Here is a 22404-nt window from a genome sequence, read left to right as displayed (position 1 = left end):
AAACTTCCATGTTAGCCTGAGGCCAGTCCCACAGAACAGAAATGACTCTGGAGAAAACTGACAAGACTTCAGAGTCACTGCTTGGTTTGAGTGTCTAAGGCTTGCCAATAAAATATGAAAGACAGCGAGAAGCAAAAACTGAAATGTTTGCTCCAGGGTTATGTCTGGAATCATAACATTCTGAGACAATGTTTGTCTCCAGTAGCTCTCTGACCACACCAGCTGTCCTTTTAGTTTACTGAACACTCTAGAGAGAAAGTCATCTTGCCAGGGGCTTTACCTATCTCCTAAAAAAAATCTGCTTTTGCTTTGCCAGATGTTGCACTGAGAAAACTGTTCTTCCATTTAGCCATTCCACATTTTCTCAAGAACAGAAAGTAAAACCTTGAATTCCTATCTCCAATCTGCCATCAGTAGGTTACTTAGATGTATAAGATTTATGGCCTGTGTCATGCTGCTTAAGACTACCATATAATTCTTGGGATGAATCTTAATATTTTTTCCTTGCACTCAATTCTCTCACTTTATGAGCGAGATTTTATCTCCATTTTACATACAGAAAAGCTAAGGCCTCAAAGGTAACTAGCCAACTGGAAAAATGAGATCAAAGTCCACAATGGATCTATGAACCAAATGCAGGAATTGTAGTAATTAGAAATAATAGTAACAGGGGCTGGGGATGTGGCTCAAGTGGTAACGCGCTCCCCTGGCATGCGCAGGGTGCTGGTTCGATCCTCAGCACCACATAAAATAAAATACAGGTGTTGTGTCCACCGAAAACTGAAAAATAAATATTAAAAAATTCTCTCTCTATTTCTTCTCTCTCTCTCTCTCTTTAAAAAGAAAAATAGTAACACCTTTTGTTTAACAGGGCATTCAAACCATTTCTTGATTTGATATTCCCCTACCTATTTGTATCTTGCATATGATATACACAAAATATTGATTGAATTAACTATAAGTAAAAAAAAAGGTATGATCCCTCTCCTTCCCATCATAAAAGTTCATGGTCATCATCCCATAACAAAAGATAGGTTAACAAAAGAAAAACATAACAAATTTATTTAATCTAGTTTTATGAGACACAGGAGTCTTTAGATTGAAGACCCAAAGACTCAAGATGAACTACTCATTTTTATGCTTATATTCAATAAAGCATGGACAGTCATGTAGAAATATGGTTGATCAAAAGGGGTATGACCCAATAGTGCTAGACTGAGGGTAAGCCCAATAAGGCCTGCCCAGATTTGTCTTGGCCTCTCTATGTACACTTTGATCCTCTAGGGCATGCAGGAGGACCCTTTCTGAAATAGGGATCTTGAGACCCACCATCAAACAAAGTAGGTTAAAGAATTTCTTTATGGACAACTCTTAAGTGGGGAAAGAAACAGTAATGTTTTTAGGTTTTATGGCTGGCTTGAGGGGAAAAGGGTTCTGGTTTCTATGACCACTTCAGGGAAGAGGAATTCTAGCTTCTATGGCCCGTCTCTGGGAAGAATTTCTGATGAGAAACAGGAGGACCGGAAAAGGTAAACAGAGGAAGTTTGCTTCTGCAGCTGCTTCTGAGGCCTTGACTTTGTGGTACCAGTTTCTAAGTCCCAACACAACAAATATTAGTAAGAATACCAAATATAGTATTAACTCTCCCTATCCTGCAGAAAACATTTACCTCAAACCCAACTCAGAGAAACTTCTGTGTTCCCACTTCCTAAAATGGGATTTGCACAACCCGCCTCTTAAAAAAAAAAAAAATCTTTTTTCCCTAAGAATTAAGTGAGAAAGAAACACACACAAAGCAGTACATGGAAGATAGATGCCAGGTTTCATATTTGCACTGGGATGGGATATCAGGTCAATGCATGATTTAAACACAAGTATGACAGAGCACTAATTAAAATCAGTAAATAGTTTTCCTTCTTAATTATCAGCCACCACTTCTTGTGACACAGCCATTCCCTTTATAGAACATACAGTGCAAAACTATTCATTATGTATACAGGTCTCTTTCAGTCTAAGGAGACAGGAATAAGTGTCAAGGTGTAAGTTACTTTCATTTGCCTTTTTCTACTGATGTTATACACTCCCCGCAACCTGAGGTCTCATTTGAATTCCAGCCCTAAGGCTGACCAGAAGTGATACATACACTTTGTCTTATTATCAGTAACAGTAACAGTAGTTATGATAGTACCCTCTTGATAAGAAGTGACACACACAGTCCCTAATTCTTCTACCACGGGGGCCTTAGGATTTTATTTTACAAGTAATAAAGACTTAGAGAGGTTAAGAAACTTGTCCAATATAACAGTCTGTAAGTGGAAAAAAGAATTCAGACCCAATCATTTGGTCTCAAAGCAACACATACCACTATGTCCAAACATAATGGTTTATCTTTAGAAAAATCAAAATCTGCTTTTTGACCTAAATTCCCTGATCAGTATTTCCAGCAGGAACTGACCTGTTGCTGTGATAACTGTTTCAGGAATTCAACTTTTGTGCTCATTCCTTACACCATGATGTTTCTTCAGTGGCACTGGGATCCAACTTCAGCAATCTCCCAGATGTAGACAGTACAGTGATGGGTCATATACTTTGGATTTTCAGCATGAATCTGCAACTTCTGTCCCTAAAGAATTAAAATATCCGAGACTTTCTATGATAAAGCCTCAGACTTCTAGGATTGATTTTGGAGTATCAGCACAGAAATGCACTTTTTAAAATCCATTAATATTCTAAGAAAGGAGACCAGGATTTCCATGCAGATTCTTTTTGAAACACAATATTCATGTAGAATGATCAGTGTGTGTGTGTGTGTGTGTGTGTGTGTGTGTGTGTGAGAGAGAGAGAGAGAGAGAGAGAGATGGAAGGGGAGAATAAAGTACAAGTCAAGAAATCCTGTCAAGTTATACTTTGGTGCAAATGTATTATATGCTTTTCATATTCTTTTCCCAGAACTTCAGAAGTGAATCACATCAGAAAGTATAATTCAAGTTTGTCATTGAGTGCAAAAATAACTTAGGTTTCTAAAAATATTTTGGAGCCATTTAATATACATTACAAATATTTTAGACCAATCACATTTTGTTGTGTATAACATATTTACAAAACAAAAAAATATATTACAATAAATATGAATGAAACAGTGAACCTGATCAACAACAAGCTCTGTCACAACCAGATATTTAAAAGGAATGCAAAAAACCTGTTGGTCTGCATTTGTTAAAGAGTTTTGAGATAAATAGGGGTCCAGAATTATAATGTATCTGGAAAACAGAGGGGGAGCCCCCCAAATTTAAATAAGATTCTTTCTCATTGCTAATTACATAGTGTTTAATGATGTTTTAAACTGTGAACATTAATGAATTATCCAAACATGATACAAAGCTAATATATAGTTCTATCATTTCAAAATGTACGTGACATCCACATAATAGCCTTTTAATTATTATCATTATATACTGTAGTTCACACAATATCTACAAATGTGAATGAGAAAAGAAAAAACAGGTCACAGCAACATGTCTCACATTCCAATTTTAAATAAGACAAGCACATACTGGATCAAACATTATTGTATAATACGTTAATAAATAACACCTAATTTGTTATGGTTACCTCGAACAGTTTACAGCTGCATATTTAAAAAGAGAACATTTTCTGCAAGTTTCACTTTGTCAGTGAAATAAAATAAATAATGAACCTTTATAACTAAAAAGAGAGAGAGAGAGAGAGATTTGTGTAGAACCTAAAGTATTTTTGACATGCTGCTTTTCCAGTACAGTTTGCCACAACAAACTTAAGACAGAAACAAACAAACAAAAAAACCCAATGATTGTCTTTTAAAAACAATTTTTGAAAGCTTTCACAACAATTGATCATAAACTTTTAAAGACCAGCATGAAAATCTTCTTGCCCATCTGCCTTGTGCACGTGCTCACCAAGAATCTACTGAAATCACAGAAGAGCAAACAGATGACTCCTCCAAATGAGAAGCTGCCAAAGCACTGAGCTGAGATCCAGCCAGTCTGAGGTCTGGAAAAGTTTCATTCTTGCTTTTTTTTCCCAAAGGTCCCTATGTGAATGCTGCTCCTATGGACCCACAGCTACTTTTAAAACCATAAACCCCACTGCAATAATCCAAAGGATCCAGATTCACCAGAGGAGAAGAGGGGACCTGGTTCCTCAAAGCAAATCCCAAGCTCCGTGACTCTGTTGAGGGGCATGCAGCTTACTTCCCACGACAGTTCTCTTCTACTCAACAGTATCAGGGCTGTTCTTATGACAACCACTCACAAACTTGGTGTTTACCAAGTCCATACTAGCTATTGGTCCTGACAAATCGTGAATGGGCCAAACTGCTTTACAATCTGTTTTCAGTTAAGAATGTTTTCTTGGCTAAGTAAAGAAAAACATTAAGTCTTATGGAAAAATTAGGAGGGTCTTTCAAACCAGGTTTGGAGTTGCGATAGCATTAAAATTTTCTCTTTAATCAACTACAGTTTTCTAAAGGGACAGGAAGAGAACAGCCCAACATCCTGATAGAAATAAAGATTTCTATAGCTTCACAGTCCCTATTTTCTTTAGCCAACATTTGCACTAAATTGTATCTTATCCAAGAAGAGTGGGTGGCAATCACTGGAATATAGCATAATCCCTTCCCTCAATCTAACATCATTTATAGCTGTTAGTGCCCTTAACCAAAAGACACATATACTGTTATGATGAAGGCCATAGTAAATTTCCATTTTAAAAAAATACTTGGTGATTCTGTTCCTGGAAGTTTTGTAAAGCCATCACTCAAATTATGTATTTCCAAGAGAAATTAAAACTATCTTTAAAACTATCAAGAAATCCAAGTAATTCTATTTCACTTTTGTTCATTAATTTTACTCTCAGACAGTGAGATGGAGTGATGCCTTTACTTTTGGTGGCCTCAATTTTCCATTCCCCAGGCAAAATGCTGAGTAGGCTCCCCAAAGGGCAGGCTGGAATGTTGTATCCCTGCAAGATCATCTCACTTAAAGTTCCTTTCATGCTTTGGATCTTTTTATGGCAGGGACATTGAAAAACCAAACATCCACATTCTTTATATCATGAGAAACTAATTCATGAGTAATTTGACAGTTAGTTTAGTACTGGAAATATGTTATTGGTATTTTTGGTTCATCTGTGAAAACCTCAGAATTGTGATACACACTAAGCATTAACAAAGGTCTGCAGCCAAGATAGAAAAGCTCACAAATTAATACAAGGGCTTTTGGCCTTGGTTTTCAAATTCAGACCAGGCATCATTTAACTCCATGAAAATCATCTTTGCATATTGTTCATAGGGTTGCCCAGTAGCCTATAAAAAAGAACAAAAACATACATTTAGATATCACAGATAAAAACTATATTTATATTCGGTTCACTGCTAATATGGGTTCTACATAATTTAAATGCTTTTCTATTAAGTCACTTTCCTTTTTTATTTTAATCTATGTGATTACATTATTATGACCTCCCCTGGAAATTCACATAAGGTAGTAGTAATTCATCCATAAGATTACAGAGAGCTTATTCGGCAACAAAAGATGCATCTCCATTTTCCAAAGGTATCTACCAAATCCTAAAGCTTAATGACAGCCTGTTTCCAACTGATTGCATTTCTGAACTCTTATTTTCCAATTTCTAATAAAGTTAAATTCTTTGAGACTCATAAGAAGGGCAGAAAGGATGTAAAATGTTTTGGGGAACTGCTATTGCCCTTTCAAATGACTGAAATTCAAACATTAATGTTGTTTCTTATTAAATTCTTCTATTCAAAGTAGTCAGAAAAAGTATCGAGAGGCAGAAATCAAATACAGGGGACTGAAGCACATATTCCCAGGAGAGGTTTTCCATGATAACTTCATATCAGGTGACTGGTACAGTTCATCTGACAGCTAGATGATGCTGCTCTGTTTCTATGGATTATATGAACTGCAACTGGGCTGTGAGGTAGCTGAAGTTTCTGATAGTTTGTAGCACTTGTGTGCATATGTACATGAGAGCCTAAATGGACAGTATCAAAATAATGATGAGGTTTAGTTCCATTTTAAAAATCTTGTCGATTCTCACCAACTCTGCCAACTACATTCTAAAGAGTTTTCAATACAATCCTAGCTAGCCATTCTGCTAAAATCTTCCAAGGAGAAAAGTTTTTGTTTGTCTAGCTCTCAGCCCAGTGATACGACTATAGGTCAGCATTACTTCCAAGCCCTAACACTAAGTGACTGGTGAATGCACATCTCTGTAAATCCCTCTTGCATTATTCGTATTATATAGTTTGATTTGCCCACTTCATGAAGATTAACTATTTAAACATCTCATTTTAACCCATGGACTTATCAGTTTTATTGAATAAATGGACTAATCAACCAGCGAAGTCAAAGTGTTTTGTGTTGATACATGCTCATAAAATAATGAAATGAGGCTCCGACAAGTGAGACAACAGGGCAGGCTGCACTCACTTTATCTGGATGCACCACCAGCACAGCTTTCCTGTACACTTTCTTCACCTGCTCCGGTGTCACCAGGTCTGCCATGCCCACTGGTTTCCACTTGGTCTCCCCAGCCCATAGCACAGTGTGCATTGTAGAAAGAAGGGCTCTGATATTTCTCTCTTTGCCTTCTATCCATTCCAGAATCTGTAAACACAGGATTAAGAAATTCAGATGTTTTCTAGTCTAGAAGTTTTCTACCAGGACTCTCACCATCATCTGTCCTGCTCCAGTGGCATCAAATACTTTGAGATACCCGGCATGTTCCAAGTTTCTTCTACCTGGAATGCATTTTCATCCCTTTTTATTATTTTAAGACAGGACTTTGCCTAGGCTGAACTTAAATTTGTGATCCTCCTGCCTCAGCCTCCCAAATTTCTGGGACATTACTAATCTTCAAAAGGCCTGTCAGAAATTTCACAAAGATCATTTCTGAGAGTTTGAATTCTTTCCTCATCACCCCTTCAGTTAATTATATACTCTGAAAGTATCCATGAAGTGACACCCACTTCAGTTTTGTTTCCTAAACTCAATAAATATCCCTTTTTTAAAAAGCCAAACTTGTATGGGCTACGGTACTTTAAACACACTCCTCTCATGATATGTGCTTCCCGTTATTGTAACTGTGTGTTCATCTTTCCCTGCCATTAGGCAGAACTGTTGGAGAAAATGTACTATTACTTACTTAACTACTGTATCTCAGGAACCAATAATATACCTGACACAGAGTACAGCTCATAAAGGCTTATTAATGAATCAATTCATTTAGACATTTATTCAGACAATGAACATTCATGGTTGTACAAATGAGGCGATTAAGTTGAAGGAATCATAATAATGCAACTGCAGTTCGCACCTAACTGAGAGTGTTTGCTGTTGAGTGGTTCGGTCATGGTTAATGATGATTACTTTCCTAAACAAATGAATAACCAAACATGGTTTTAAAAAACAACTTTATTTTATAAAAATCTATCAAAGTTTGCTTAATGAATAAAGATCACAGAGACAGAGCATAAAGAAATAGTATTCTTTTTTGGAAAGAACAGTAAACCTCTGTGATGTTACCTGACATAAGAATCAAATGCAAATGAAAAATCATACATTGTTCTCAAAAAATATTAGAAGATCTATACATATACATCTAATATTCAGATATGTCAGGAAATGATGGAGAATAGCAATATTTTTTTCAAAACATAAGATTGATTTGCTATAAAAGCCCTGGTTTGGGAGAAAGATTAGACCCTGATCTTTCAATTTATTATACTGTCAGCATGTATACTGTCATCATGTAGCAATTCAGCCTCTCCAACTGTGATGAGCATTCCAATTACCTTAATATTTACAACCTCTTCCACCACTTCACACCTTCCACCAGCATAACCACCCTGCTGTCTCCAAGCTAATCCTCATCCACCCGTCCACACACACACAAGAGCCTCATTTACAGTACTTATTTCCTTACTTATGAAATAAAGGCATCAGCATCACTGATCTGCAAACTTTAAAAAAAAAATTAAGAAACGTCCTCTCCCAATTCAAATTGAATCTCTCACCTAGACCTTCAAAATCAAAAAGTAGAACTTCTCTGACTTTAAAGTAAAGAAAGTTATTGGGGAGGCCAGGATGCACACATTCCGTCAGCCTCCTCCTCCTCCACCTCAAAACTTCCAGGTCTGATGCTACAAGAGTGGTAATTCCTGGGTGTATAAACATTTCTATCAACAGAAAACAGATGGTGAGGGCTTCAGTCAATATAATTAAAAGAAAAAAAAAACTTTCAATGTAGAAAGAGAAAATACAAACAATACATTCTTCCACCAAATTCTACACCATTCATCTTTAGAATCTGAATGCCATCTGAATAACAAAACCATATCATAAAGCGTGCTACTGCTATCTCTGATCATACCATTGGCTGTCAAGATGGCGCTAGAACAGGTTCTGATGACGTAGGTTAAAGTCAAAGAGGGCATTGCTCATTTGAACAGGTAAACAAAGGAAATCTGTATTTACCAAACCATGAAGTAAATTTTATTTTATTAAATAAACTAAGCAGCATGTGCAACCCTCCCCAAAGCCACTTAGCTATTAAAGGGCATGGCTGGGGAAGGGAAGGATAGGACAACATAAAGAAACAATAAAATATAAATTAATAGAGAAGTGATAGGAAGTCTAATAGAGGAAGGAGAATGGAAGAGGAGAGAGAGAGGACAGGAGGGAAAAGGAGAAGGGAAAAGGGGAGGATCCTGAACTGAAATCAATTTCCATGTATATATAAGTTTGTCAGGATGAATTCAATTACTATGCATAACTATAAACTCTAATAAAAAAAAAAAAAGCAGCATGGTGGTACTCAAATCACAGCTTCAGGGACCAACTGAAATAGGGCAATTGCCAGAACATGATGCCTTCCAGTGGTGCTGTGGCAGAATGTCTGTGCCCTGTCCCAAATTCATATGTTGAAATCCTAATACCCAAGGTGATGGTATTAGGAAGTGGGGCATGTGGGAGATGATCAGGCAGTCATGCTAATGGCTCCACACCCATGACCTTGTGGTGTAGGATAATCATACTGACAGGGACTCACTCACCTTTAATTTCTCAGGATCCATTTCCTTAGCCATTTCCTCCTTTCTCATCTCAGCTATTGTTCGAGGTCCCTTTTTGTCTTTGTGGGCATTGAAACCTTGACTAGACAGCAGGTCTTCAAAATCAGCTGCTTTTTGTTTCCCTTCTGCAATATAAGTTTTGAAAATCATTACAGGTTTTATTCTTAAACAGAATATCATCATGATCTCATAGGACTTGGGGTCTTCAAAGTGCTTTTACATGTATAAATTCCCCTTAGCCCTCACATTTTCCCTGTGAGTAAGTGTAGAGGGCAGGCTCCGAGTTACTCCATGACGAATAGAACATAGTTTTCACGCTGTGCCATGAGTCACTCTATTTTGAAACAAGTGCTGGGGTAGAATGACTCTACCCCTTGTTTGCACAAAAAGCCACCATTTTCCTAGCACAATAACAGGGCACAAATTAATAACTAAATTGTGCTGATAAAAATGATCACCTATGGGCTGGGGCTGTAGCTCAGTGGTAGAGCACATGAGAATCCCTGGGTTCGATCCTCAGCACCACATAAAAATTAAAAAATAAATAGAATAAAGGAACTGTGGAAAAAAATCTTAATAAAAATGATCACCTATGAACTTATATTGAATTAACCAGAAGCACATAAATGCATAGGTGTATCAAATCCATATCAGAAAAAAACAGGCCCGACTACTATATGAAGCAATCCACTCACATGAGAACATAAAAGGAGGAGCACCCCAAGACTGGACACAATGGTACACTGACCCCATCACCTGGTTACTTGTCATGAGCCTTGTCCAGGAATATCACTACAGCAACAAACCTTCCAATTCCCTGCTCCTGGGCTTCAGCTCAGTGAAGTTTCTCCTGTACATGATGACAACTAATGGGCCTACTCCAAGCCGATACCTCAAGCTGATGCTTCAAGCTGATACTCTGAAACTGCCATGCATCCAAGCCCTGGCCTACAGGAAGTTCTATACTCCGACAGTGGTTTGTACTCTTATCTGACCACCAGCAGTGACTTTCACATTTGTATCTGCTCTCTATCTTTGCTCTCAATTCAGTCTCCTGGGACTTGAATCTAGACCTTGAATCTAGACCCTGTGGTCACCTTGAGCCTTTCTTAGTCTTTCTGTAACCTACACATATCATTGTGTGGAGTAAGATGTATGATCTGAGTGTCATAGATATTAGCAATTAATTATGTGGTGCTGAGGATCGAGCCCAGGGACTTACATGTGCTCTACCACTGAGCTACAGCCCCAGCCCATAGGTGATCATTTCAATAAGGTTGGAATAGAATAAAAGAACTTGAGATTGCCCAGTCTATGACTGTCAGGTGACACAATATTTGGTCAATAGCAAACAATGAAAGTGGTGTAGATTGTGAATTTATTGTTATTCAATAAATTCTGACATTGTGGAAAGACACAAACATATTTGGTCCATGTTAATGGTATTGCTTGTGTACAACAGTAATGTAAATCTCATGGCCATTTTGTAAATGAGGAAAATGAAGTATAGAGAACTTAAGAGATCTATTCAGAATCATATATATGTAGCAAGACTAGGACTGGCATCTGGATTGTTTAATTCCATTCAATTCCATTCCTACTGTACCTTCTTTTCAGATGAAGATACTCATGATTTTCCCCTGTTATAATTAATTAGTATCAGTGATGGGACAAAGTTTGGGTTTTGGTATTTGAAATCTATGCGTGCTGCCACTTCCTTGTCCATACCCAGCTGCTAGATCTCATTAATCGTAATGCTTTTCCCCCACCAGTGTGGTTGTGGCTGGGGCTGTAGCTCAGTAGTAGAGCACATCTGAGTCCCTGGGTTCGATCCTCAGCACAACATAAAAATAAAAAATAAATAGAATAAAAGTATTGTGGAAAAAAATCTATTCTGCAACCTGCTTGAAAAAGCAGCTTACCATGATGGCAAAGAGCAAAGACTGAAGTCAAACCACCCAGGTTTGAATTCCAACTCTGCTACTTAGCAATTTGAACTCAGGCAAGTTATTTATCATTGCTAAGCCTAAATTTCCTCATCTGGAAAATGGGGATGTGTTAAAAATATTACTTGCCTCAGGGCTGTCGTAAGAATGAATGCATTAATAGCTGCAGAGGTTAGAATAGTACCACACTATCTGTTTGTTAAATTAAAACAAAATAGGACGAAAACACAGCAATTCACCCAGCTAACATCAATAAATAAAAGTCAGTTTCTTAGTTGCTATCCATTTATATTTTCTAGACTGGAAACCATTGTGGACCCATACTTGAACGTCCACACCTTAAAATCTAAGTGCTCCAAGACTGGGGGTTTCATCTGTCTTGCTTACTGCCATATACTCAGGGTTTTCTACAACAAAGATGCTCCAAGACACTCACTCAACATATACTCAAAATAAAAATGGAGGGTAACCACTTGACTTTATGGAATTGTCCCAGGAATTCCCTTGCTAACCAAAGAATAAACATGATGTCACATCTTCCTGACATAAGTATTTCCATCATGTTACTTTTGAAAAGGCATCTATTTCACAGTCATGGAGCATGGCAGGTAAGAGTAGGGGTTCTAGAGCCAGATTTTTGGGATTCAAAAACTGGCTCTCTCACAAGATGAATCAATTTGAGAAATCACTTTATAGATCTGTATCATAAATCCTTCATCTACAATAGGGAGTTGGTTTTGAAGATTACATGAAATAATACATAAAAAAAAAAAAGCCAAGAATAGCACCTAGCCTGTAGTAAATACTTGATAAATTTTTTGGTTACTGCTGCTGTGAAGAGTAGAAGAATTCCCTTTTTCCATGTTCCATAGAGAGAAAGGCCCTCAACCTCACCACAGGGTATGATCAAATCAACTGAAATGTCAGGTGTATCAAAATAGGTCTTTTGACAACTCAAACCTAACCATTCTGTTATGTAAAGTGTGTTATTTTTTACTCATTATCAAGAATCCCATCCAGAGCATCCTCTAGCATTAGTGGTAGCACCAGCAAAGATGCCCCAGATCTCAGGAATCCACTAAACAGAGAACCAAGAAGACCAAATGTTCAAGACATGTGCAGTCCTCTCATTGGGACCCAAGAAAAAACCTGAACCCAGTTTTTAAAAATATCTCCAACATTTTTTTCTATACCCTCATCCAAAGGAAATAGAGCTTTAAGATCCATCCACCCTTCTACCCACATCCGTTCAAGATCCATTTAGTGCTTACCCTATGCCATATACTATGCTAGGTTCTATTGATAATGTGTCAAATAAGACACAGTCCCTACCATCCATCTGATTCCACTTCAGAAAGGGACAGACATAAACTAGCAATCACAAAATGGTACACGTTTGGGAGCATAACAGACCCACCTGAGGAGTAGGAATCATGAGGTGTCTCTACAAGATTGTCTTTGAAATTACTAGAATTGTTTTTTGTTGTTGTTGTTGTTGTTGTTGCCTTCAGATACACAAACTAAGTCCGTATAACATCACAGGCAACTCAATATCTAGGCCCCATGTCGTCATCCTTACCCAAATTAGTTGATCCTTTCCCACGCTCACTCTGGCCTCCAGGTGCAGCTGAGAAGCTCACGTTGTAGTTGGGTCGGTTCTGGGGAGAGGAGTGTGGCATGCTGGCCTGTGGCTTGGACTGTGGCTGCTGCCAGCTATAGCTACTTCCCTGCTGCCATCCTCCACCCATGGGCTGGGGAGATGCTTTCTGTGGTGAGCTGAGAGGTGGAAATCCTCCACCCAACCCAGTTGGTGTAGTGGGTTTGCTGGCAAATGAAGAGCTACCTACAGAAAGAAGGGGAGAAAGAAGGGAAGGCTCTTTTGAATTACCTCTAACTCTTGCATCTCAAGATACTGTTTGCAATGACTTCAGTGAAAATGCCTTGAATGATAGCACAATTAACCTTCCTAACAGGTAAAGAAATCGCAGGAATGTGTATTATTTCCTTAATCTCCACAATGACACTTTAAGGCACATATTCATTCATTCTTTCTTCAGATGAACAAACTGCAGTTCAGAGTACTTAAATGATTTTGTCAAAGTCACACAGCCAGAATGTGGCAGAACTGGGACTTGAATCTAGACCTTTGATTCTAAGACAGAAGAGCTCTGGCTCTTCCCACAGTGCCACCCCTCCCTCACCTTCCACTTCTGAGCAGATTTTATTTCCTCACGATAGTAAAAACTAACAAATCACAAGATCAGGGACTAGAGCAAAGTTCACACACTAAGGAGCTACTTAACCTTCAATGATCAGAATTAATCATTGTTTGCTGTGTGAGTAAAGCATGGATAGTGCCCAAGAACAAATAAAATTATTTTAAATTTTTGCAAGTAAATTTCATTTTCACACTGCTTGCATTTCATTACAATGTTTGAAGAGGTAAAATGAGAAGCTGAACTATGGTGAGCTCCAAGGACCCTTCCATGCTAAAATATATATACAACTAAGTTTATACAGCTCTTTAGAATTTTTAAATGTGGCTATATGCATGTGTACCTTTGACCTACACAAGTGCCCAGTGTCCAGCATAGCACCTGGCATATAGTAGATGTTCAATAATACTAGAGGAAGAATGAATGAATAAACAATGCATGCAAGAATCAATGGTGATGCTGGGTGTGGTGGCACACACCTGTGATCCCAGCGGCTCAGGTGGTTGAGACAGGAGGATCTCAAGTTCAAAGCCAGCCTCAGTAAAAGCAAGGTATTAAGCAACTCAGTGAGACCCTGTCTCTAAATAAAATACAAAAAAGGACCGAGGATGTGGCTCAGTGGTTGAGTACCCCTGAGTTCAGTCCCAGTACCCTCCCCCCCCCGCAAAAAAAAAAAAAAAAAAAGAATGAATGGTGAATGAGTGACAGAGCTGGGCTCAAACACAGGTTGACTCCAAATCCAATGGCAGTAATATAACATTTCCAGGGAGAAGAAAAGAGGAGTCCCAGGACCAGAATAGAGGGGAAATATCTATAGGAAAAAAACTTACTATCCATATTCCCACAACACCATCACTCAGCAGGTAAGTAGTATTACTGGCCCCACTTTAAAGAGGAAGAAATCAAGGCTCAGAAAGGTTTACTGACATCTCACGAGCACGTGGCTAGTAAAGTGAGCTGGACTTGACCGTATGCATCCTGCCTCATTTTCTGCACCCCAAATCCGTAATTCCTCCCCAAAGCTCCGACCTTTTTCTACAACTCCTCCCTTACGATCTCTTCTTTCTACAGATATTTCCCCTCTGTTCTGACCCTGAGACTCCTCTTTCCTTCCCCACTATGAAAACTGTATTACGGCTACTGGACTTGGAGTCACCGTGTGTTTGAGCCCATATCTGTCGCTCATTCACCATTCATTTTTGCATGCATTAATTTATTCACTAGTATTTGTTGAACACCTACTACGTGCCAGGCATTATGCTGGGCACTGGAATTATACACAAAACACAATACAGAAAATCCTTCAAAATCTAAAACATCTCAAGCTGGGTGAAAAACTTCACCCCTTTAAACCTCAATTTCCTCATCTGTGAAATTAAAACTATCTCTATATCCTAGGTATAGTGAGACACAAAAATTGTGTGAAAGCACTTTAAAACCCCTGAATTAAGTGAACTATTATAAAATAAGGCAAGCTCCTATGCCAACCACATGCCTGGTGTACCATATGGACTCAACAATACCTGATCTTAGGAACAGGTAATGGCAGGGTTTGTGCTAAAGTGTGGCATGGCCCTTGTCATTCTGGAACACACGGCATGAGGCCTCTCCACGTGTCCCAGTACTCCTGTAAATAGCACCTTAACATACACCTAAGGGTGGATATTTGAACTGGGGTTTCATTTTGTATTTTAGGGAAGCTTACTTTATTCTAAATATATCTGTCCTATTATTTTAAATGTTTTAAAGATGGAAAACCCTAAAGAACAACAATAAAAAACACCTTCCATATTCCCACCACACTCATCACTCATTGCTATTTTATCAAACACTATTGAGCCAGGCCACAGACACAGTGTGAGCTACTGCAGACACTGACCCTGCCTCTCCTGGGGCCCAACACTAGGACTTTCTGATATCGAACCTTCCAAACTTCCAGAATATTTTCTACACTGGCTCAGCAATTCTAATTGTTACTGCCACTGTAGCAGTGAATTGACAGAAATACAAATCAGTAGCTAAGCCCAGAGGTCACTGCTATGGTCATCAAAGCAGAAGCAGTGCTTCTCACACTTGACTGCCATCAGAAGTGCCTGGTGGGGGGGAATTTTTTTTAATGCCCCATCCTGTATAGCCTACCCTAGTGAGTATTTTACATTTGACTAAGAGTTCTCTCTTACAATCCAAACTCCAAAGAGCAGGAATTTTATCTGCCTTAGTCCTCTATTACAGCCTGAATTCTTAGCAGAGAGGAGGTAATCAAAAATTCCTATTGAATGAGGGAGTTAAGGCCCAAGGGTCAAAAACCATTGCCAAGATGAGCTAAAGTGAGCTTCCTTCCCACTCTCAGCTCTACCGGCTCAGAGTGGCTAAGACCTCCAAGTAAGTAAGTCTGGAAGGGATGAGAAGTCCCTTCTTCTTCAATTTTCCTTTTAATCCATTATCAATTTCTACTAAATTCCTTTACTAAATATCAGGTAGTTCTTCTGCCATTGCTCAGTTTCATTATCTAATTTTCTCTTGCAGCACCCTGCAGGTGGCCTTTCCCATGCCCACTCCTGCCCTGTTCATACCAGTTCTCTACAAAATGTCCAGAGTCATCTTCCTAAAATGCAAAACTGTCTCCTCAATTTGCACTCAGATTGGAGTCCAAACCAATACTGAAGTCTTTCCTGAGTTAGACATACTTGTTCAACACCATACCCCCACCTTTCTACCACAGATCCCAGCTCATCCTGCTCTCCAGAATTGGGTGGGGCTTTTAAACACCCCCTTCCCTCTGCCTGCACTCCTTTTCCTGGCTTAATTCTAACCATACCACAGGTTTCCGTTTAGAAACCATTTCTTCTGATCCTTTTATTGCCCCAGATTCTGGCTTAGGTTATCTCAGTATATCTATGAATTTCTTCAATCCTTCAGTTCCTGTCTGACTGCAGCTGCTATGTAACAAAAGAGGTCATCTGGGAGCTCATGTGTGAGATAATACAAGAACATTCAGAGACAAAGTGAATAGATTATGAGAGTTGTAACTTAATCAATGGCTTCATCCACTGACGGGGATTAACCTGGTGATAACTGTAGGCAGGTAGCAGAAAGAGTCACTGGGTGCATGGTTTGGGGATTTATATTTTGTCCCTGGTGAGTGGGGCAACACCCCCTCCCCCCGCAATTTCCCTCTCTCTCTTTCCTTCCTTTTAACATTGTCCTGAGTTGCCATCCTCCTCCACACCCTTCTGTCATAATGTTCTGTCTCACTTTGGGACCAGAGTAATGAAGTTGGCCATCTATTGACAGAGACCTCTGAAACCGTGAACACCAAATAAACTTTTCTTTCCTCTAAAATTGTTCTTGTGAGGTCTTTTAGCCATGGTGGCAAAAAAGCTGACTAAAAACAAATGTGAAATTATTGGGTAAAAGTCAAATAGGAAATAGTATATTCTCAAATAGGATTATCTCAAAATATCTCTCCCAGATTACTTACTAGCTACAAAGGGAAACTGATACCTTCACAGTGAAGAAATGTGGCAGACATCATCTGCTCTGAAAATTAAGATCAAACCCAAACCGAGACTTTTTCTCCATCAGTCTGTACCTATCAAATATAAATATCATAAAAGATGGAGTAAGGCTAGGAATGTTTTCAGATTAAAGGAATCTAAAAAGACATGACAACTAAATGCAAGATGTAACACTGGATTTTTAAAAATCCTATAAAGATTTTTTTTCCTATAAAGATCACCTCTTCAGAGAGGCCTTTCTTAACTATCTACTATCTAAAATAACATTCCAGCCCATCCATCATTTACCACCTCCTTCCTTTCCTTATCCTACCCTTTGTCTTTTTCTTATTTTTTCCTCCATAGCACTTAGCATAGGGGTATGAGTGCAAGCTCCAGAGATAGACATCTTGGTGTCAAAGCCTTGTGACTTGGGTATGTTATACAAACTTTTGTGCCCCAGTTCCCATATCTATAAAATGAGGATTATAATATGTTATGATTTGGATATAAAATGTCCCCCCAAAGCTCCAGTGTTAATGCAGGAATAGTCAGAGGTGAAATGATTAGACTATGGTAACTGAAATATCATTAGTCCACCCTCGTGTGAATGGACTGACTGCTAACTGTGTGTGGCTGAAGGAGGTAGGTCACTGACAGTGTGCCCTGGAAGGGTTCATCTTCCCTGTGACTTGCTCACAAAACATTTCTCCTATAACCACTATTAATTTATGGTGAAAAACATTGGAGATATGGACCCTTCCCCTTTTCTTTCTCTCTGTTTCTTGTCTGTCATGAATGCAACAGCACTCCTCCACCTCACTCTTCCGCCGTGATGTTCTGCCTCACCTTGGGCCCATAGCAATGGAGTCCATCCACCATTGACCTCTAAAACCATGAGCCAAAATAAACTGTTCCTCCTCTAGGTTATTCTTTTCAGGTACTTTGGTCACAGCAATGAAAAGCTGAGTAACACCTAATAGTTCCTACTTCAAAAGATTATTAGGAATATCAAATTAAATAATATAAGTAAAACATTAAAATAGTACCTGTTTCATCGTAAAACCCTCAATAAATATTAACAGTCTTTCTTTCTTTCTTGGTACTAGGAATTGAACCCATAAGTGTTTTACTACTGAGCCATAGCCTTAGTCCTTTTTTTTTTTTTTTTTCTATTTTAAGACAGGCTGGCCTCAAACTTGCAATCCTCCTGCCTCAGCCTCCTGAGTAACTGGGATTACAGGCATGTACCACCACATCCAGCTTATTATTATTATTTTTATGACTTGACATTGTATTATATACTTATTCATTTACTGTTTTTTTCTCCTTTCAGATTATAAGCTTGAGGAAGACAGGAATTTTGCTCTCTTTTAGTTTGGCTGGTTTTTATTAAATCAGTGCTAGCTAGCAAAGAGAAACCACACAGTAAATATTTGATGATGAATAAAGATATAAAAAATGAATAGTCAGTGGTATTTTAAGTAGAATTTCACCTAATGTTATTACTTAAATTTTTGAAATTTACATTAAGATACAAATAAGGGAAGAGAAGATGATGACTCTACAAAATAATTTCAAAATTTCTTAAAAAGAAAAAATAGGTCTAAAGAGTACAAATGCAAAGTTGGGATTCTGACACAATGATTGGCAAAAATGGCAGCCATGTTCACAATGCACGAAGATGATTTGGCTCTGAATGTCTCAGGAGGAGTTTCTGAGAACATAGACTATTAACATGGCCAATGCAAACCTTTGTGTCAGGGCCACTCAGTGCTTACTTAACCACTCCCGACTGCCCTAGAGAAGGAAGAAAGAAGTTTTAGACCATGTACTTCAATGAATACTCCTTGAATATAGGTTCCTCAGTAAAATAGGTTCACTATCGTATCCCCGTGGGAAGGCATCAACATGAACACTAACTCTCAAAAGTTTTGCAGTAATCAAAGTCCACCAAACCCAGTGTTTTCCAAACTCACTTGCTCACAGAAAATTTGTCCTGTATCTTCTGTTAACTTATGGTGAAAAACATGAAATATGACCAAAAGAGTTGATTTTTTTGTATAGTATTTTATAAACTGACCACACAGAGTGTGGTTAAGGGGAGCAAGAAGACTAAGAGTGTGAGGTCCTCACAGGTAATACTACAGTAAGGTTTCTGCAAGGGTGGCATCATGTGATACAAATCCACCTGACCACCCTCATCTCTGACCATTTTTCTACACATTACCTTTGTTACAGCCAAACCCTAGTGTCATATGCTCCTAGAAGCTCTAACTACATTCATGTTACAAATTTATAAATGGCCACAAGCATATAAAAAGATTCTCGCATCTCTAATTATTAAGGAAATGCAAATCAAAATGATGATAAGATATGAATGACCTTACACATGTTAGGATGGCCATTATCAAGATCAGGCAGTAGGAAAACTAATTAATAGAAATTATTTCCAACCCAATATTTAATGCCTTTTTTAAAAATTTCAATTTCAACTTTCAGAATATAGCTTAAGTGTATATACTATTTTAGATCCTGGGTAGCAGTGACAGCTGTGATGACCGAGATTTGTATTTGAAGCTTTTTAGCCTCAATTGTCATTTATATTTTAACCTGCGATGCTTGTACCTAGTGTCCCAAGGTCAGCAAAAGGATCCAAAGTCTGGGGCTTGTTGTGATGGGTAGGAGTGCCATGTGAGGATCCTGTTGGGCTGGTGGCAGCTGATTTGCTTCCCATCCCAAAACCTCCTAGGAAGGAAATAAGATTATTGAAAATGAGTCAGTTCTCAAAGGCTGAATTCTAAAATTCAGAATTCTAAAGCTACTAGTCATTTGTCTCTCAGCCAAATTAGGACAGGGTTTAGAAATGTATCAGGAGTTTCTAGACCCTGTTTCTCTGACTTGGTGAATGGTGACAGGGACAAGGACAAGGCACAGAACAGGCACATGCTCTTTCCTGGCCACTCACGGTAATTATGATTCTCATTGTTTCCCTCTCCTGTTGCCTGACTTCATTCTTTCTTATGGCATTTGGAGTCAGGCCTGGATGGGAAGAATTCTGGCTCTGCTTCTTCCTACCTAAATGACCTTGGGTATCTTGGCCAGCATCTTTGAGTTCAACACTTTACTATTTTTTTTTAAAACAAATACTACAAAATCAAAATCACAAGCAATAAAAGGAAGAAGTAGACAAATGGTCCTACATTGTACTTAAAAATTGCACAGCAAAGAAAACAATCAACAGAGTAAAAAGACACATTATGGAATGAAAGAAAGAATTCACCAACTGTCATATCTGATAAGGGGTTAACATCCAGAATATATAAAGAGCTTCTATAACTCAATAACAAATTAACAAATAACATGGTTGAAAAATAATCAAAGAACTTGAACACACATTTCTCCAAAGAAAACTTACAAATGGCCACAAGCATATAAAAAGATTTTCAACATCTCTAATTATTAGGGAAATGCAAATCAAAATGATGATGAGATATGACCAACCCCACACTTGTTAGAATGGCCATTATCAAAATGACAGAAAATAACAAGTGCTGGGGAGGGTGTGAAAAAACTAGAATCCTTAGGCACCTATCAGTAAGAATGTAAAATGGTGCAGCTTCTGTAGAAAATAGTTATGAAGGTCCCTCAAGAATTTTATAGTAGACCTACCCTATGATCTAGCAACCCTAAATTCTGGGTATAAATCTAAGGAATGAAAAGCAGGAATTCAAAGAGCCACTTGCACACCCACATTCATTGCAGCGTTATTCACAACAGCCAAGAGGTGGAAGCAACTTAAGTGTCTATTGACAGTGAAAGACAGAAAATGTGGCATATGTAACAGGGAAGATTATTCAGCCTTAAAAAGAAATAACTGTCCTCATGTAGTACAATATGGATGAACCTGAGATACATGAAACACGATAACCCAGTCACAGAAAGAAAAATGCTGTAAGATTCCATTTATTTAAAGTATCTAAAGTGTACAAACTCCTAGACAGAAAGTAGAATGATGAACAATCATTACCTGGGGCTGAGGAGAGTGAGAGATGGGAAGTTGTTTTTTGGTGGATGTAGAGTTTCAATCATGCATGATTGGCAGGGGGTTCTGGATCTGTTGTACAATATGCATGTGTTGACTGTGTTCTTGGAAATTGTAGGAAAGATAGATTTTTTTTATGTTATGACTTTTTTAAAGCCATAATGAAAACAAAAGGAAACAACAACTGACTCAGAAAGTTTTGCTAAGTACCTTGTCTGTGTGTGTGTGTGTGTGTGTGCACACAATGTTAGGAACTCAGTGACAGATAACACAGACAGTTCTCAGTTGAAGACAGAGTAGCCTTGAGAAAGAGATCTTATATGTTACAAACAGATCCAACCCCAAACAAGCATTTTATGAAGAAAAAATATTTTTATTTATTCAGTGAAAACATTTATGTTATTTCACTTAAACTTACATAACTGTGGAGATAACAATTATTATCTCCATTTTGCATATAAGAAACCTGGGTTAAAAACTTATCAAAAAATTCAAAAGTTTCTCAGTGGTAGAGTTAGACATGCATCAGATCTGTCTGATTCAATTGTCAAGACAGATATTTAGCAGGTGAGAGTGAGGAGTAATACTGTCATGACATCATGTCATCTTTAGGGATGACAAAAACAAACTACATAGGTGGAATATAACCCCCTGTTTTAGGCATTCACCTCACCTTGGGTGAAGGATTATGTTTGCAATTAGTAATTGGTTAAATGTGTACCAAAAAGAACCTGCTGGCATTTACCTGGTTTAGCATGCCAGTCCCAACCTCCAGAGACATCTGGCTGAATGTTCACAGCAGGGGTGCTAGAAGCTGCAAAGGGCAAGAAGAAAAAGAGTGAGAACAAGATCCCTCAGAGGCCACTTTCCTGAGTTTATACAGGACAAAGCCACCCCTTCAGCAGAGCCTGCCTAGCTTCTCAAGTTCCCACCGCTCACTTCTCCTGAACTGCCTCCACACTCTGTAGCACTTAGCATTTTCTGCCTTTCTCTATGGATGCTCACATAAGGTTTCAGAGAAGCCATAGATTATTCACCTCTGATCCTTCTTTGCACCACCTTTGTTTTACCGCAGTGTTTACCCACTTGGGATTATAATTGTGTGTATCTGTCTTCATTAAACTGTGGCTCCCTTGAAGGCAAGAATTCTCATTCAACTTTGTGTTTCCCACCTCTATACTTAACGGAGTGGGCAATAAGAAAATTAGGGGAAAATCCTTAAATTCAATTCACTTTAGCTCAGCATTAACAAAGGTACTGAAGCATGATCCACTTAGAACTGAAATTCCGTTTTCTCCTCTGTTATGACATGAACTGAGAATTATGAGTCATTCAGAGCATGTATTGGGCAATGACTGGATACCACCCACTATGCTGGTGACAGGGGTGTGTCTCTTGTCACTCAACAAAAACCTATTACAGCTTCAAAATAGATCATTCTGACCCTTCTCAAAGATCCAAACATAGAATTTGGAAGAAATGTTCTGCTGTAAGAAAGAATTTCTTTCTAAGGTACCATTAAGTTTTGCCCATAAAAATGAGTAAGTAAAATGCTAACACAAAGTATCTT

The 22404-nt window shown here is 38.3% G+C and overlaps 1 protein-coding gene across 10 annotated transcripts in view; it reads right to left on the bottom strand.

Annotated features, from left to right (window-relative positions):
• Positions 1-1799: 1799 nt before the first annotated feature.
• Positions 1800-22404, bottom strand: part of Dnajc6 (DnaJ heat shock protein family (Hsp40) member C6) — a 168619-nt gene continuing 148014 nt past the window's right edge. For all 10 annotated transcript variants that reach the window (XM_058581561.1, XM_046451147.2, XM_046451150.2 and 7 more), the window contains 6 exons: positions 21580-21648; positions 19418-19537; positions 12656-12919; positions 9113-9255; positions 6489-6665; positions 1800-5341 (listed from right to left, as the gene is read on the bottom strand). In XM_058581561.1, coding sequence (XP_058437544.1) covers positions 5240-5341; positions 6489-6665; positions 9113-9255; positions 12656-12919; positions 19418-19537; positions 21580-21648 — 875 coding nt within the window. In that variant the 3' untranslated portion in view covers positions 1800-5239. The remainder of the gene's footprint in view (positions 5342-6488; positions 6666-9112; positions 9256-12655; positions 12920-19417; positions 19538-21579; positions 21649-22404) is intronic.

Source organism: Marmota monax, unplaced genomic scaffold, assembly GCF_021218885.2.
Source record: "Marmota monax isolate L192 unplaced genomic scaffold, Marmota_monax_Labrador192_F-V1.1 WCK01_AAM20220418_F8-fsc00023, whole genome shotgun sequence".
NCBI lineage: Eukaryota > Metazoa > Chordata > Mammalia > Rodentia > Sciuridae > Marmota > Marmota monax.
This window is presented reverse-complemented; position numbering and strand designations above follow the sequence as displayed.